Below are 18,190 nucleotides of genomic sequence, written 5' to 3' on the forward strand. Positions count from 1 at the left end.
AGCAACAGGACACAATAAATGTTGAAATGAAAAAAAATAACTGTTGCAATCGTTTTTTTTTTCCTGGGTTGGGTGTGAAATGAGGAAGGGAGAGTGAGAGAGACCTCTCATAAGGTCAACTGGGCCATTTGGTATACTATTTTTATACATGCATATTTTATATAAGCTGACAAAAGGGCGCATAATGCTAAGTGTAGACAATTAACTTTTTTATGCATCTGACGTCACACATTTGGCCAACGCAAATTAGCCAATTATACGAAGAAATGACACAAGACACAAGAGACAATGACGTGACTGACAATTTGAGTGGAGAGTTAATGAATTTTGGACTGCGGGAGTTTTCAACTCAAAAAGGATTCAGTTATTTATTGGCTGTCGTTCAAACAAAAATCAAAGTTGCCACTGTGACCTCTTGCTCCTTTCGCTCCTGCTCCCGCTCCTCTCCTCGTCTCCTTTTATGTTTTAGACCCAGTAGTCAAAGTTTAGAAGGGATTATAGGTTTGTGATCGTGTCTGTCTATCCGTATAAATATCTAGATTCAGATTTAATTTATTTACTATAGAATTTTTTTCGACCCTTTCAAGTCGGGCTACCTGAACCGGATCGTGTTTTTAAATTGTAATTTCGGTTCAAAAAACAAAAATTACATAAAGTTTAAGACTTTGAATAAAAATCATTAGAAAATAATAAGCATTCAAATTAAAAAATTTAGTTTAATTTTTTACAAAAATTGGGACTTTTGTAACAGAAAAAATTAACTGATTTAAAAAATATATTTATTTTAATTATTTACAAAAGTTAGGACTTTGGTAAAATAAAATTCAATTGGTTTATAAAAAAAAAAAAAATTTTTTAGCATTAAATCGAACCAAATCTTTAAGTAAAAAACTTTGGTGGCTAGGCTTAGTTATAAAATGTGCAGGTCCAACTACTACAAATATGGTATATATTTTTTGAATTCTTCAGTACTCAATATTTTATTCTTTCTCATTATTAAATATTTTATTAACTCTTTAAAATTGTCGATAATTTTTTTTGTATCCTTGTAGAAGCTATTATTTTAGTTTTTTAAGTTTGCATTTAATTTATGATAATTTTATTTTAATTTGTATGGTAATTTTATCGAATTGGCTACTGGGCATCTCATAGTCGATCACATGGACTGCAGCGTTCTTATTTGTTGCCCTGCTGCTTTGTGTTGTGGTCAGTGGTGATATGGCGACGCTTTTGCCAAAGCGTTATGGCCAACTTGCCAGTTGCCAGTTGCCTGCAGGTTCGTGTGCTGTCAGCTTGTCAGTTTGGCGACAACAATGAACACGGCCAGAACAACGTTGGCAACAACTCGACAACAACTCTCGGCTATAGTTTATCGATTTTTGTGATAGACATCAGCAAGCGCCTTGGACACGATTACTTGTAGGTGTACGCCTTCAGTTTTAAGGGGGGGAGGGGGCTGTTAGCCTGACCCTCTGAAAAGGCCTAATGATGAGCATGCTGGGATTTGTCTACTTGGTGCTCATACTCGGCTGGATATTGATCGTGCTGTTTCTCAAGTGTAAAAAGTCGTTGGCAGCTCCATTTCGCTTTGGTGAGAACTACACGGATGCAATTGCCGAGCCGAGAACTGAGCGTCGTCCGTCCGTGCATGTGATACAGCTGCCAAACGAGGAAATCGAACAGGAGGATCACTACATGGATAGTTTTCATCGACAGTCGGATAGCTTGCAACGTTATTCGCATCGTTCGACGCTTGAGGAGCGCACAATTGAACGCACATATCCCACAGATGCCGTCATTAATCCCGCCTTCATGCATGACGAGGACTATGTCATCAATGGTGAGTTTCCTTTCCTTTCATTTCCTTCCATTTAAGTGTAATTTAATTTAATTGTTTTTACAGCGCCGCCTCCCACATACGAGGAGGTAATGCGTCAGCCTCAGGTGTATCCCCAGGTGCGACAAAATAATCATAAAATTAGCGATGCAAATATTTAAATATTAAGTTAAGTGTACATACGATTTGTAGTTTCATTTTCAGCTGTGATTTTCCGATTGTAAATACAATAAATTTTATGAAATTAACTACAAATTTTATGGCGTATTTTGATATTTATTTCTTTATGTTGTTTTTTTTCTTTTTTATCGCGCAACAAAATCACAATCAATTCAATTGATTTAAATAATGCCGCCGCCGCATTACAATTAACATTAATTAATTAATACACATAGAAAATGTACAAAATGATTTCACATATGGTTTTTTTTTTTTTTTTGTATAAACAAACAGTCAGTCAAAGTGTGAGTTTTAAATTGTAAATAAATAAATGATGAATTTTCGTTGCATACAAATTATATCAAATATAAACAATATAACATTAAGTAAGTATACAATGTTTATAAGTTGTGTGTGAGTGTAAAATTATAAAATATACACAATTGTACATTGAAATATGTGTGAAAATATTAATTGTTTTTGATGTTTTAGGTTTACAAAGTATACATAAATTAGGATTTCAAAAATATCAGTAGGTTATTTAATATGGGTTGTATTTTAATAACTCTTAAATAATTTTTTAAATCATCATTTGTGTCTAGTTCATAAACTATTCGAAATTAATTATTATTAATTATTTTCACAACTATTTCAATGTTCTTAGGTGTACATATTGGCATTTGGCTAACTTAAGTCACTAAATTCGATACACATTTAAACATTTTGTTGTGCCATGACTCCAAAATATACACAGTTCCTAATGACTTGAGTTTGTTTTTGGTTTGGCCCATGACTTTTTAGCCAGGTTTTGGGCCAAGCTTATTTTGTTTTTTTGGCTATCTAAGTAAGCACCTTGTGCACGCTGTGCATTTGTATGAAAGCTTCCAGCTGTGTGGGTATCATGCCTCTAAAATTCAGACGATTTGTGGCAATCGAACGTGCCGCAAGACACTTTAAACTCGTGTGCGCATTCTGATGACCATGCAGCTGATTGGCCAAGTTAACTATGGATGTATAAACAAGATAAACATGAGTTATATATAGTTATATCAGGCAAAGATTCATCTACCTTGCTTGCAAGCTGTGGCTGCTGTTTGACCTGCAGCATTTACCGCATCCAAGTGTGCGCCTGCTTCCACAAATAGCTGCAGAATACGCGCCATTTCACCTTGACGATCCTGTGAAGCGTTTATCTTGGTCACCAGTATGTGCAGTGGAGTATTCCTAGCTGCATCCACAGCCACAACAGAGGCGCCGCAGTGCACCAGAACCAAAGTGGTAGCATAGCATGGAAATCTAAAAGAAAGCACCACAAATTAGATAAATTCTGATTGACACACTAATCATACAATATAAATTGCTTCACTTACTTGCACATTTCGTTGGTATAGAATTCATCAACTGGCGTCACTCCGTTGACTGCCAGATGCAGCAGTGTTTGGCCATCTTGGAGACGTGTGTCATTTTGGATAAACTTGCGCACCACCAGGAACAACTGTTGTATATGCTCCTCATTGATATCCTGATCCTTTTTGCGACGCGCCAACAGTGTAACAATCTTGATTAAATACAAGGCTGTAATGCAGTTCTGATTATTCTGATCCTGCAACAAACTGGCACATGTGTTTGGCTTTGTGTTCAGCATTTTCTGCTTGTTGCTCTCAATCTCCAGCTGACACTTGACCAGAACTGGCAGCACATCATCCAGCGTCAGTCGGTGGTTCTCCACGCGCAAAATCTGCGCAAAAAGCTGTGCAAAACGCAGCAAGTCACGATCAACGGAGACCTGGAAAATAAGAGAAATTAGTTGAGTATTCCAAATATTTTTAGCAGGAATTATATCAAAATCGAGTCTTGGTCGAAAATAATTTAATTTTCTAAATGAATGAAATTTGAATACAGAATGAATTTAGAGGCCAAACCATGATCAAAATGACATTCTACTTGAAAATCGGTTGGGTTTTGGCAAAGTTATGACAGTTTGAAGTTGGTCAGACTGCGGATTTAGCCACTTTACAAGTCCAAATTTTTGTTCAATTTCACACGATTTTTTACAATAAAATGAAAGGTCTCAGAATCAGGTTTAAAGTGTTGTTTTATATTACTTACGATATAAGAAGTTAATTAAAAGTGAAAACTTGAGATTTAAAATTTAGAATTTTTGATATTTCAAAGGGGGGACCCTTACCATCGAAATCGAGTCTTGGTCGAAATTAATAAAATATTTTAAATGAACAAAATTTTAATGCAGAATAAATTTAGAGGCCAAACCATGATCAAAATGACATTCTGCTTTAAAATCGGGTCAGATTTGATCAAGTTATGACAGTTGGAAGTTGGTCAATTCTTTGACCTAGTCACTTTACCACAACCGTACCGGCACGAGCGTTTCGTTTGTCGGTTCTTGTAAGAGAGTTAATTTCGGTTACGGTTTTAGTTTCTGTACTAAAAAAGAAACATTTTTGTGCTTCCGATTTCCTCTTACATTTTTTTTAACTTTCTAGTTATGTTTTCCTAATTTTTCTGCCTCAAATTTCATATTTTTAGTATAAACAAAATTCAAGATGAGTATCAAATGAAAGAACAATTCCGATCTGACTCACATTGTTGCGCATGCGCAGATCGATGGCATAGTTCCAGAGCACCTGGCACTGTTCGAAGCGTCCCTGATCGGCCATCACCGCACCGCGATAAATGATGGCCTGTGGCAACTCTGGATTGTTCTTGCCAAGCACACGCTCGCGTATAGCCAGGGATTCCATGTGTATGGAGTGATGATTCAATTTAATGGCATTCAATTCGGGCAGATTCTCGGTCTCAAACCAGCTGTCGTAGGCCGGGACAGGTTGTTGCACCTTCTTTCGCACCACATGCCGCGAATCGCTGTAACGCAATTCCATGGCACGCATCAAGTAGCTGTAGGCACGTGTCACATCATATTTGGTCTTATCGTTGGCATAGGTAGCTCCCAACAGTTCCAAAGCTGTGATCTGCTCCTCCTTGCTCATCAAACCTGGACGCTGTATGAATGCCTCAACGACATCCTCGTGCAGTCGCTCGGCAGCTTGCAACGCGGGTGTAATGCCTACCCCATTGCTCTGCAATGTTGCTCCATGATCCAGCAGCGCTATCACCACATCCAGATGTCCACTCTCTGCTGCATAGTGCAACGCTGTGGCGCCACAAAGCGCCTGATCATTGGGGCGAGAACCATTCTGCAGCAGCGTGTTGACAACCAGATGATGTCCTTTGTAGGCAGCAATCATCAGCGTGTTGTTGTTGAACAAATTCGTGCCATTCACATCTGCCCCATGCTCGATCAGAAACTCCACAATATCCAGGCGACCTAAAAATACAGAATTTTAATTATTGATTTTATTTAAAATGTATAAGTAATTTATGAGCGTTTTTTTACATACAATTTACTTATTAGTTTTTCTTAAATCTTTACAAGTATTATTTTTATAAAAAAAATTATTTAAAAGCCCATTTGCTTAATATTTTTATCTATTTGAAATTTAATTTAGTTTGCTTATTTTCTAGAATATTTATTAGTTGGGCTTTATTCTTTTTCTAAAAGATTATAATCTATATAATATTTATAACTCTATCTTATATATTTTTTTGTGATTTATCAACTGTCTTTCTATAAGATTAATTTTTTAATTATTACTTGTTTCATTTATTTTTAAATTTTTCATATTTTAATTAAGTTTTTCCTTGCTTTTCATTTTATATTTTATTTACAAAATACAATTAAATCATTATTAAAATGTTGCAAGTGGAAATAAAGACTCGACTCACCTTCGTAGCAGGCGGCACGCAATGGCGACGATTGTGCCTTGGTATTGTGATTGATAGAAGCGCCTGCTTGGACCAACATCTTGACAATCTGCAGATGCCCCATGCCAGCTGCAACCCACAATGCCGTTGCCCCATAGACCACCAGACCATCGAAGATGACATTGCATTCCCGCTCCAGATCCACGTCGTAGTGCGACAGAAGCGTCTTCACAAACGTCACATTGCCGGACATGGCGGCCATGGTTAAAGGCGTCAACGATTGACCATCGGGTTGGTCAAAATTCTGCGGGGTGAAGAGATTTTTTTTATTATAAATAATTTGTGTACAGTGGGCGTTTGATAAAATGAAAAAATTTAAGAGAAATATAAAAAAAATTGAAAGTGAGAACCAGGGAAAAATATAGTAGAAGTGAAAGATAGATCAAGAGAAGAACATTTTAGAAATAACATTAACATTAAGTTAGCTTTACAAACGTATGCTCGATTAAAGATACTTTATAAAACAGTTCTTGTTAAAAAAAACATGAGTAGTAACAATTAGATTAAATCAATTTCATTTAATTTTAAAGACAAATTTAATTAAAAGTATGTATAATATTTTTGTTAATTAATAATAATAAGAATAATTTGAAATGTTTTTAATTTAAACGTTACTTTTGCCTACCTAAATTAAGTTCAAAATTTTAATCTTCTAATAACTTGGTTTCTATTTACGCGACTTTCAAAATTAAATTTTTTTAATATTAATTTTAAAATTATTAACGTTATTCTTAATTTTGATTTCCAAATTAAATACTTTTCCTAGTTTAACTTCCCCATTTTAAGTATCCTTGGTAGTATTTGTAATTTTTATAGGGAATCCACTGTACTCATAGAATTTGCAACGCATTTGCATTTGTGCTTATGAGATGCATTTCTCAAGAGTTTTCACATTTTCACAGTCAAGGCTGGCTGAAAATAGTGCGTCGAGCACTTTTTATACAGCATAAATATCCGAGGAAAAAGAGCAAAAGAAAGCAGACTTTTCTTTTGTCGCTTTCATTGTTGTTTTTTCCTATTTCTTGGCACAGCAAATGTAAATACTACACACACACTCACACACACGCACACACACTCTTTGTCTGCCATATGGAGCGGATAAAGAGGAGACAAGATCCAGACAATGTAACCAAAGTCCAAGACGACATTTTCAGTGTGAATTGCGTGCTTTTTGAAATGTTCATTAAATGGTTGCATTTCTTATAGACATTTTGGCCAACAGAAATGCCAAGTGGGTCAAGAAACTGACCGACTAGACTGTGAGACTCACCGCCGGATAGGTTATATAGCTGGTTAATGGCAACGTGTCGCTTGCGCCGCGCCAGAAACTTGCTCCTGGCCAAGCGGATTCGTACCAACGCTTCCTTGTACTACAACAAATTCAACAATTAATTGACAACAATTCAGGATATGTGCAATATCCTTACCGATATAGCTCCGCGTGCATTGCTAACTGGCAGTATAAAATTTTGTAACTAAAAGCAGCTGCCAAACTAACTGACTGGCCGACTGAAGGACTAAGAAGGTCCTGACGGCACGAAAAATTCGATAAAACTTCGTGTTCTGCACGTCCTGCGCCCAACCCCCATGACAGCCATGCCAGCATATGCATAAGCCTACATATATATATATCAAATGGGGGTTGATATTCAAAGGACCCTCTTCAAAACAGGGTAGCAAGAAGAGCGCCTGTGCATTCCAAACCTAACACAGCTGACCACAGACATGGTTCAATTTATAAGGTCAAGCTATGAGAGCAAAACTCTATCTATCTCTCATTTCAGAGCAAACATTTGATAAATATAAATTAGACCAAAATTTTTATGTGCTCCTCAAAATTTATTCATTTAATTTAAATTTTATTATGTATTCAAAATTGTACTTTTATAAACATCGTTAAAGTATTTTTGTAAATACACATTAAATAGATAGGAATTAAAAAAATGTTAGTTTGAGCTTAAAAAAAATAAAAATAAAATAGATTTATGTTTTGTTATTTATAAAAAATTATTATTTAGTAGATATAAAAAGTTGGCCATATGTCCCTAAAATCTGGTACAAAATATTTATGTGACCTTATCAATTGCACCATGTACCAGAGTAATAGAAAGAGCGAGAGAGGGATGACAAGAAAGTAAACTCTCTCGCTCAGTGACTTCAGTGAGCGGCAGTTGAGAGAGTAAGAGTAAGTGGCCGGCGGAGGGTGGGAGGAGGAGGAGGAGGGGGTTTGTTTACAACTCGCAGCTGTTCAGTCACATTCCAATGAAACAGTTAAATTCCATTGAAATTCAACTGCATTTCCATTGATCGACAAAGAGTATAAATTACAATTGTGTCTTTAGCTTATTTACAGTGAAATATTATTCATAAATAGGCAAGTGATTAAACAACGCACATTTCAGGAACTGTTAAAAGTGCCTGGCAGTTGGCCAAGTTCGTGTTAGCCAGTCCAGAAGCAAGAGCGAGAGAGAGAGAGTGGTAGAGAGGGAGATGGGGAGAGAAGAGCGAAAAATAACACGTTGCAGGCAGCAAATGGATAATTAATAATTAGTCAAACACAGTGAAACAATCTCTAATACAACGTGACACAGCATGTTTTCTTAAAGACGCAACATTAATTTGAAAATTAACAACAATTACTGCAATTCGTCTCGCCTCGTGCATTTCTCTTGGCAAGCTACAAAAATTATTTACAGTGCATAACACAAGTAATGCAATTACTTTTTTTTTCTTTGGTTTTGTAATTCCTTAAAAAATATGAAAACCAAAAACAAAAATTAATAGTAATATTTCATATTATTAAATTTTTTATTATTTTTATAAAACAAAAATAATAAATATAAGCTTTAAAACTTTCTTGCTTGTCAAAACAATTACCTGACCCACTGTTTACAAATGTTACACACACAGAGAGAGCGTGAGAGAGAGAGAGAACATTTGGTTTGGTCTTTCGGCCCAGATGAGGCGATAAACAAAGAACAGACCAAATAAATGAGCTGACCGAGAAATGAAACGCTCTACTCGATTCGGTTGATATATGCACATATAAAAACAATACCTATATATAGGTGGAAATTTTCATTAATGACGCAGTTGTCAATTTGCGGACATTACGCAAAATAAATTAACAACTTGACGAATGTTGTGGGTGGTGGGAGGGAGAGTGGGAGACATACATGCACACTCACCGTATTAACCAAATAAGTTTGAATATTCGTTGAACTGATCGTATTGAGTGCTTCCACAAATCTCTTCATATGACTGCTGCGTGCTGCCAAATATAATGTATTTAATTTGGAGAATTGAACGCGTCCTTCGTTGGGAAACTTGTCGTTCAGTTCCTCGGCAATGTCAATTAACATTCCATTTGCCATGTTGAATTTGTTGAAATCAAATATCTTTTTAGATCGACGTATGCGTCTCCTCTTGCTGCTCATCGGGCTGCAAGTTCCAAATAGCGCAGCAGCGACGCTTTAACAATTAATTTGAATTTACAATTAATTCGAATGCTTTTATTTATCACACACACTTTGTTGATCACACCGAAACCAGGGCTGACACTGTCTCCCACGAGTTAGAGCTGCCAACTTTTCACATATTAACATAATTTCCGTTAACATACAACTGTTGCTGTTAACAAAATTGGCACAGCTGATCAGCTGCGTAGGTAAACAAATAAGCTGTTACGTTTTATTTGCTTTTTTAAATTGTGGTTCAGGTTGAAAAGAAAGCTTAAGTCGGCCAGCCACTAATCAAAAAATACATTATCAAAAATGACTGATAGATATTTAACATTTCCCTGTCAATAACATGCTGTAAGCCCAGATCAAATTGAATTGCGATACTTATCGATATTTAAATATGCTCGTTTGCTGTTAACCCTGAGCATATCGATTATTTCCCACCGTTACTTTCAAATAAGTAAATTTCAATAATCTCATATTTTTATTGAAATTGTAAGTTAAACTTATGTGCAAACATGAAACAATTGTGTGTGAAATACAGCTTGAAATAAATTGATGTTGTAGTTGACGTACATATGTTACTGCAGTTTCTGCTCATTTTAAACAATTACATACATATATGCGAAATTATATGAGTTTTATGTGTTGTCAGTGTGTGTGTGTGTGTGCTGTTTAGTAAGGATTCAGCTATAGTTTCTTCTCTCTTCAGATTTTTCGATATATATTTGTGTAAATAATTGATGTTTCCAGTTTCTCCACTTCTCTCATTCATATTATATCAGTCTTGAGACTTTTACGAGATTCCATAACATTGGGTAACCATATTTATGATTTGTAACGATTTCTTCAGTGTTTCTAGGTTTACCCAATGTTGTTCTAATCGAAGCGTTTATCGATCCATAGTTTTCCAATCGTGTATTGTATTCTATGATATATTTTTGGAAAATTATGCCCTAAACGCAACGATATTGGATAGCGTATTCAATTATCAAAATTATATCCATATACGATTGATTCCTTATTGACCAAAATATACATAAAGTGTGGAATGGATTTGGTATTGGTATTAGCCCAAATGCTATTCACGATTTTGGGCATACCTGTAGCTTAGTGTACGCTTATCGATTATCTTTTAATCGGCGCTTATTTCTCTTATATATTTTGTATCCTTGTAGTTTTACGTGTCTTTTGTTTCTATTATCCATTCACTCACATGTTTTCATCACATATAGTCACGTCTACATGTTGCATATATTACCAACTTGAAATTTATACGAGTCACTCTAGAATTTGGACTAATTTTTTTGTTTCTAATCTGTGTCGTTCTTCAAAAAAGGAAAACAGTTCGCATCTAGTATTCTATTTTCTTTCTCATTTGATCCGTCTGACAATTTGTGCTTGATTTTCTTTCCAATCGAACTATTTTTTGAAATTTTCTTTAACGTGGCTGTAAAGTGTTTAAAATTATAACAAAACAAATTTAACAAAGTAATTTCATTGTATTTTTTTAACATTCAATAAAAAAAAATAATACAGGCAGCAGCACTTCAATATTAATATTCAAATATGCATTTAAATAGCATTTGGCTGTTACAGCCAACAGCATGTTAACATTAACATACAAGGCAACGTTAATTTCCATAGCATTGGCTGTTACAGCCAACAGCATGCTAACATTAATATACAGCGCAAGCGCGCCACTGTTAACTTCAAAAATTCAAATTCTCTACAAAGCGCATTTTGTAAGCCGGATATGCTTAACTACATATATAAATATATATAAATAAAATACATATCGCAGCATTAGCTAAATAAAAGCATTAAAATAAGTACTAATAAGCAAATAAACTCTAAATACTACAAAAAGGCAACTTGTAGTAAGGATTGAGTATGAGGAATTTACTCAGATTAGTTTGTGGCTGCAATGGGCACGAAGCTGGACACAGAGATGCTAGCCGGAGCAGTGTTATTTAGAGCTGTCTCTGTGGATTTTCCCTCCTTAACAATTGGACGTGAATTGCGTTTACGTTGAGATCTGGAACCGCTCTTAATCGGAGATGGTGTCTTGGTAGTTGAATCCGGCACCGAGGACAAACTCTGGGACTTATCGCCACCGGCACCAAATTCATCGCTGGCGGAATGTGAACCGCTTGAAGCGGATTTCTGGTTGAGAGCATTACGTTTATTCCGACGCCGTACAGTGTTGGGTTTGACCACGGGTTTAATGGTGACCTTGTTGGGATCAAAGAAGCTGTCCAGCAGCTCCACCAATTCCGTCTTATCCTCCGCCTTCAGATTGGAAATACCCTGTAAAGCCGTATCCAAACCGGCGGCATGTTTATCCGTCCAAATGTCATTCAATGTGGTCAAATCGAAACCGTTCTCGGCCAACACAATACGGAATTTAACGGCACGCACACGATGATACAATGTAGTCTTGAAATAGTTCAAGAAAACGGGACGAAATGAATTCTGACGCTCCAGATTCAAATTCTGTGTGTCTAGCTCTTTAACATCACCGCTAATGGGTTCGGTGAAGGGTTTGAGGGCCTTATAGAGGTTACCCAAAGCCTCCACAGTTGCCGGCTCATTGGGATTATCCAAATTGCTAAGTTGCATGGCCACAGTGTATGCTAACTTGGCTCGAACACTCGCATTGCCATCAAATTCATCGCGCTCCTTTTGTAGGCCATTCTTAATACGTTTATTGTTGTTGTTGATGTTAGTAGTTTCGGCCACAATTTCCTGTTGCTCCTCTTTGGTTTTGGTCAGAATCTTTGATAGATTACGTAAACTGTAATGCTTGGTATCGCCAATTGAGTTTTTGGCCAAATTGAAGCTATTCACAAAGGACTTGACCGTCTTGTTGAATCTATCCAACATTCCGTACTTCACCAGCGACTGCAATATCATGTAGGGTATGAATTTACGCTCCTCGTGGTAGAACAGCACAATGCCATCTGCATCGGGATTCTTGGATTTCAGCTGATCCAACCAGTCAAGAAAGTCTTTGAGTGCAGCGACCTCTGATTTTGATTTTATGATCTGCAGCATAACAGAAAGATGTTAAGTAACGTTAATTATTTAATATGATACGTTTAACATAGAAATGTTAACAGATATGATGCAAAGTAAAGTAAAAGGATTTTATGATCTGTAGTAACATAAAAATGTAAAGCAACAGTAATAATTTTATGATCTGTGTTAACAGAAAAATGTTAATTAATGGAAATAGTGTCAGACCGAAATTTTGGAATAGATATGTAGGTATATCAATCAATTTAATTTTAAAAATTTGGGTTACCATTATTTTATGAAACAAAATCGATGCAGCCTAATATGCATATTTTAATCATGGTTTAATAATTAAGGAAAGGTAACACCTCTCACTGGAATATCTGTATCTCACCTTGTACGTCTGCATCGACTTCAGCATACGAAAAAATCCAATGGAAATGACGCGAACTTGATGGCGCTGACGTGCAGCCGGATTTAGATTCATATACGGCATTATGTATTGCTCGAAATGATCCGACGGTGTGTAAGCAGCCAATTGGACAATCTATCAAAAGAGACAGAGAGAGCGAGAGAGAGAGTGAGTGAAATTCCATTGGAAAGCGCAGTATAAAGTGGGGTTATGGTCATTAACCTTTCTACATTCCAGCCATTGGAAAAGCACTCACCTCGTCTATTAAACGACGTCCAGTGGTGTCGATGTCAACAGAAACCAGGATGTAATTGCCAGCTGGCAGCTCGTCCTTAATGGAAACACCGGACGGAGCCGAGGATTGATCCGCGGCAGCAATGGCAACAACGCCAGCATCAATATTATCGGCAACCATTTTAGTATATGAACTGTGAAGAGACAGTTGGTCAGGTGTGTATTTTGACAAATAAAGAATTGCAAATAAAAATAGTAAGACTCAATAAAAATCAGTTGGAAAATAAATAAAAAATAAAAAAAAATATGATGATTTTGTCAAGTTTTTTGACATTAAATGAATTACAATTAAAAAAATACCAAGGCAATGAATTTAAGCAAAAATTAATACATTTTGTTGATACAAACAACCGTTTTTGTAAAAATAGTAAAATTCAAAAATGTTATAAATTAATAACAAGAAAATAAGTTAAAACAAAGACATTTAATATTGCCAAGACTTGTGTAAAGTTACAGTTAGTCAAAAAATTTTGATAAAGAAAAACTTAATGAGAAAAAAAAGAAAACTAATTCAAAAGTTTTGCTAAAACATTTTCTGACATTGTTTAATATTCACTGTAAAACAATTATCGCACTAAGTGTATTAATAACTACAAGCAAAATTACTAACATTTGACAAAAATAATCCTTTGCAAATTTTTCACAAGCGCAGAAAAATGTCCGAGTGCACTGAACAAACACTGTTAACAAATTGCGAGCAGCTTGTCAAAAGAATTACAAAAAGAGCGCAAAGCCAAACTTATACACGCAGCAACTAACGGCACAATTCCTGAAAAGTTTTAATGCACGCCATGTTTTTTTCACTCTCTTTGACACACACACACACACTAAGAAATGAATTTTTATTCTTCTCCTTTTATGCTTACCTAATTTACCACTTTCGTTCGCGATCAATTTCGATAAGCTTTTTTCGCTTTTTACGAACTTTTTTCCTTTATTTTTCAAAAGGGGTAAAAAAGCGAGATTTGCTTCCGTTCGACGAGCTTTCACAAAGAAGAAACAATTCGTAAGACTAACAAAAACGAAATGATTCTAAAATAAATGTCTTGCCGTTTAGGTGCTGAAATTGTCAAAATCAAAGCCTACTACAAAACACAACGATAGCTAAGTACAATGGGCAGCGTGCAGCTGCATAAAGCTCAAATTTATGATACCCTGTTAAACTATCAACTGTTCCACAGTAGTCGCCATTTATATTTATATTTGTATTTGTAATTTCTTTATAGAATGTTTAGAGTGATTTTACTTCAGGCACTTACACTATTTACAATTATAATTTGTGCTTTATGCCGATTGTGGTTTAATTTTACAACAATAAGTGAAACGAGCCGGCGCAGCTATTATGTATATGTAAATACAATTTCTCTAAGCGCAAAACACATGAGCAGAGAGCGCAAACACTGATAACAAGCAGCAGGGTTGCCTAATGCACTGAAGTTCTAATCAGTGGTGCTATCTAAGCTATTAAGTAGCTAATATTGCAACTGCAAAAGCTAGTTAATTTTAGGAAATTTCTTATTATATGTTTTGTACAAAAAATAATTTGTTTTATTGCCATTTTGATAACTTTCTATTTATATTCTAGGTATATGTATTGCTGAATTAGCTATTTTAGCGCAAAAAATTCTGGCAGCACTGTTTGCTGTAAAATCTGAATTCGGTTGGCAAGATATAATAAAAGAAATTTGCATTTTATGTTCATAATGCGGCATGATTTTGTTTATATAAATTTATTAAATAACGTTTTGAAAATACAAAAATTATATCCGTTTTATCTTGACCAGGGCTGCTTTACTAGCCAAATAGCTGTTGATGCTGTTGGCGCACAACAGATTTGGTATTTGGTATTTTATTTGGTATATTCTGACTGTCGCTTTTGCAGCCCTGACGCAACCAAAACAAAAATCAGCTGTTTTGTTACATTTGCTGTGCTCAATGTGTCGAGTTGTGATGATAATTAAAAAACTATGCAAAACTATTTAATTAAAACGCCTAAACAAAGTACACAGGAATAATAAAAGATTATGCTGCATTGCCCAAGTGCACAGACAAACACATACACAGTCAGACACACAGACAAAACTCGTAAAAGATAAAAAAAAAAAAACACTAAAAGCGATAAGAGAAATCCAATCAAACGTGCCAAACAGCAGAATACACCTATACACCTACACACTGGGAATAATTAGAGCAACAACAGCACGTTAAATATGTTGTCTTACATTAAGCGCAAACTCTCTGAATCGGACAGCGGCGTCGCCAGCGGCAGCAGCAGCAACAGCAACAACATTAACAGCACAACAGTAGCTGCAGAAATTGTGCGGAAAACAAGTGAAATGTCATTGGACAGTGGAGTAATTGCTTTTGGCGAAGACGCTCTGCTCCACGAGCTTGGTTACCGCAATGCCACAGATCTCCAAGAGACCATCTATGGTAAGTATAGTCTATATTGTAATAAATCCCTTTACATTATGTAATTTATTCAACATTATCTTTTCAGATCTATTGCGCACCATACGGGATCCAGAGAAACCTTGCACTTTGGAGGATTTGAATGTTATCTATGAGGATGGCATCTTTGTTATGACTCCAACACGATCCAATGTCTCTGTGGTAAGTGCGATTTGTCATAAATTCTATTACAGTAGTATGTATGTATTTTTAAATTTGCTTTTTTTTTTTTATGATTTTTGTAAATTTTGCAGGTGCGCATTGAATTTAACCCCACGGTGCCCCATTGTTCGCTCGCCACGCTCATTGGACTCTGTATACGGATCAAGGTTGAACGTGGTCTACCCCATAACATCAAATTGGATATCTATATAAAAAAAGGAGCACATCAAACGGAGGAAGAAAGTAAACATTATTTTTAAACAAATCAAGTTATGATAAACTCTATAAATAATGTCTATTACAGTTAACAAGCAAATAAATGATAAGGAACGAATTGCAGCAGCCATGGAGAATCCAAATTTGCGTGAACTGGTTGAGAATTGCATCAAAGATGAGGAATAAATGTAGAAGCAGAAGGAGCTGTGCCCCTTGCGTGTAAATAATGATTTAAGTCAATTTAATATTAAGTCTACCAAGTGTTTGTGGCCTATACTGTACTATCCAGCATTAAATTTAAATGATATATTAATTAACTGACTTATCATGAAATAAGAATGTACGAACAACGTCTGTCGATTAAATTTTGTTTATAGATCACGTTTACAGCATTAATTTTTGTCTGTTTAACTTGCAGTCGATCATTTTTATACCGTGATTAATTATTTTTGTTATTGTTATGGGTTGACTGATAATGCGGCCCAATTTCTTAATACTCTACTATCAGCGCTACAATTGTTGTTAATCTATTAAGCAACCGATCGCACCGTGTGCAGCGTACTATCTTAGCAAATTTTGTGAATGAATTTGCCGCCATGGCGGCCATATTGGTTCGCGCTCTCTCTCTCTGCCTCTCTCTCGATAGTCATAACTGAATGTTTGTTGAGTTATCTGTGAATTCGATAAAGGAGCTTTCCAGCTGATTGTTTTTAATGCAGCCTTGGCAGCCATATTGGTTACTACTCTCTCGATAAACATAACTTATCGTTCGTTGAGTTATCAGTGCTTACATTTTTTATCCCCTGACAGTAGTAACTTTGGTACTTTATCATGACAATATTTCAGATAATGGAGAAAAAGTGTCACATTTCTTAACCACCTTCTGAACAGATTTTGTTGCTTTTTTTTTATTATATTTAAAAAGACGAATATTAAATTTAAAAAATCGTAATACGAAGAGAAAACTTAACACTAAGCAATGAAATTATACTTATACACTTTTGAAAAGAGCTTATGCTTCTATTAGTAAGCATTTGACTAAAATTATTTAATTCAGATTGTTTTTAATGCCCTATTTTGAATGTTTTTGCAAAATATTTAATTACCTTAATTAGTTTAAATTTTTCAAGTAATTTCGAAGAAAATCGCGATGACACTGCACATAAAAGAAAAGTGCGCGACACTTATGTGAACATTTTCTTGTCGAGCAATTAAAACAAGCTGCTGCTTGAACTTACTGCACTGCGAGAAAACGTAGCCAATATAGAGGGGAAGAGTGTGTGTGATAGAGGTAGAGAGAGAGAGAGGGAGAGAGTAGAAGAGACCGCCACCAGGCGACAAGTCGTGAAAACGGAATTTCGAAAAAATAATAAAAGGCGAATGCAGGGAAAAGCATATTGCGAATATTACGCTAATTGGAGTCGGCAATCAAAGTGGACACCACGTTTCAGGCACGTTGTCGTCCCTGTTTCCCAAGGTTGCACAGCAACAAAAAAAAAAAAAGAAACAAAGAAAAATGTATAAGAGACGGAAAGAAATCGCTTATTGTCGCCAAAGGCGTCGTAAGAAATAGTTAAGCTCAATATGGAAGTAACCATTCAATCGACAACCTTCAGCTGTCCTACACTTAAATTTAAAGAGGTGCACTTCAATAGCTCAATTCCACTGTGCCAAAATGTATATAACTTTACCTATTTTAACATTTTAAAAAGAATGTCACATCATTTTCATAGGAAAATATGTTACATTTTTAAAAAATGTGTTTCCAGTGGTTGATATTACATGAAACTTAAGCCACTAAAAATAACTGATAAAAATTAAAGATGGGCGGCAATTTTAAAATAATTTTATATTAAAGACACCATTTAAAAATATATTTTTTCAGTTTTAAAATCACAATTTTATAATAATCTTTATTATTTCTTTGTTTTTTAAATGAATTATAATTTTCTACAATACTTTGCTCGAAATTAAATAATAAAAAAATAATAAATATTAATAAATTTATGCCCAAAATGCTCAAATATATATTTATATGCGCTGAAACGACACTTGAAAACACTTGGATTACTGAAATCAAAGAAAGTTAAGCTCCCTTTACATGACATTTATGGATCTTAAGTCGTTATTTTTATTTATTTATATATTTTTTACACATACTCGCACTTGTGTGTTGTGACTGTTGCGCAGATTGCGGTCACCGAGATTTACTTCCGATAGGCATTGCTGTTGAAATTGTGTGCCATTATTATGATTGCCGTTGTTGGCTGCATTTCTCCTGCCTCTTCTACTCCCTTCTTATCATTTCCCCACACAGGAAAGGACACCACGAATTGC

General features: G+C 35.4%; 4 protein-coding genes across 4 annotated transcripts; 2 read left to right on the forward strand and 2 right to left on the reverse strand.

The window, feature by feature from the left end:
• The first annotated feature begins 1,356 nt into the window (after positions 1 to 1,356).
• On the forward strand, positions 1,357 to 2,092 carry LOC117784751. The gene is made up of 2 exons (XM_034622559.1): positions 1,357 to 1,840; positions 1,904 to 2,092. Exons 1-2 carry the CDS (start codon positions 1,486 to 1,488, stop codon positions 1,996 to 1,998), a joined length of 450 nt encoding a protein of 149 aa, XP_034478450.1. The 5' UTR covers positions 1,357 to 1,485; the 3' UTR covers positions 1,999 to 2,092.
• An 89-nt stretch (positions 2,093 to 2,181) lies between these two features.
• LOC117785067 (protein fem-1 homolog B) lies at positions 2,182 to 9,413 on the reverse strand. The gene is made up of 6 exons (XM_034622954.1): positions 9,028 to 9,413; positions 5,801 to 6,083; positions 4,600 to 5,342; positions 3,367 to 3,782; positions 3,066 to 3,292; positions 2,182 to 3,000 (listed from the first exon to the last, which is right to left on the reverse strand). The coding sequence occupies exons 1-6, from the start codon at positions 9,274 to 9,276 to the stop codon at positions 2,837 to 2,839; spliced, it is 2,082 nt and encodes a 693-aa protein (XP_034478845.1). The 5' UTR covers positions 9,277 to 9,413; the 3' UTR covers positions 2,182 to 2,836.
• A 354-nt stretch (positions 9,414 to 9,767) lies between these two features.
• On the reverse strand, positions 9,768 to 14,093 carry LOC117783707 (maternal protein exuperantia). The gene is made up of 5 exons (XM_034621236.1): positions 13,891 to 14,093; positions 12,987 to 13,158; positions 12,713 to 12,865; positions 11,207 to 12,348; positions 9,768 to 10,750 (listed from the first exon to the last, which is right to left on the reverse strand). Exons 2-4 carry the CDS (start codon positions 13,143 to 13,145, stop codon positions 11,212 to 11,214), a joined length of 1,449 nt encoding a protein of 482 aa, XP_034477127.1. The 5' UTR covers positions 13,146 to 13,158; positions 13,891 to 14,093; the 3' UTR covers positions 9,768 to 10,750; positions 11,207 to 11,211.
• Positions 14,094 to 14,909: 816 nt separating this feature from the next.
• On the forward strand, positions 14,910 to 16,234 carry LOC117785126 (MIP18 family protein galla-1). The gene is made up of 4 exons (XM_034623029.1): positions 14,910 to 15,457; positions 15,525 to 15,637; positions 15,730 to 15,880; positions 15,942 to 16,234. Exons 1-4 carry the CDS (start codon positions 15,235 to 15,237, stop codon positions 16,037 to 16,039), a joined length of 585 nt encoding a protein of 194 aa, XP_034478920.1. The 5' UTR covers positions 14,910 to 15,234; the 3' UTR covers positions 16,040 to 16,234.
• The last annotated feature ends 1,956 nt before the right edge of the window (positions 16,235 to 18,190 follow it).

Source organism: Drosophila innubila (assembly GCF_004354385.1).
Source record: "Drosophila innubila isolate TH190305 chromosome 2R unlocalized genomic scaffold, UK_Dinn_1.0 1_C_2R, whole genome shotgun sequence".
Classification (NCBI taxonomy): Eukaryota; Metazoa; Arthropoda; class Insecta; order Diptera; family Drosophilidae; genus Drosophila; species Drosophila innubila.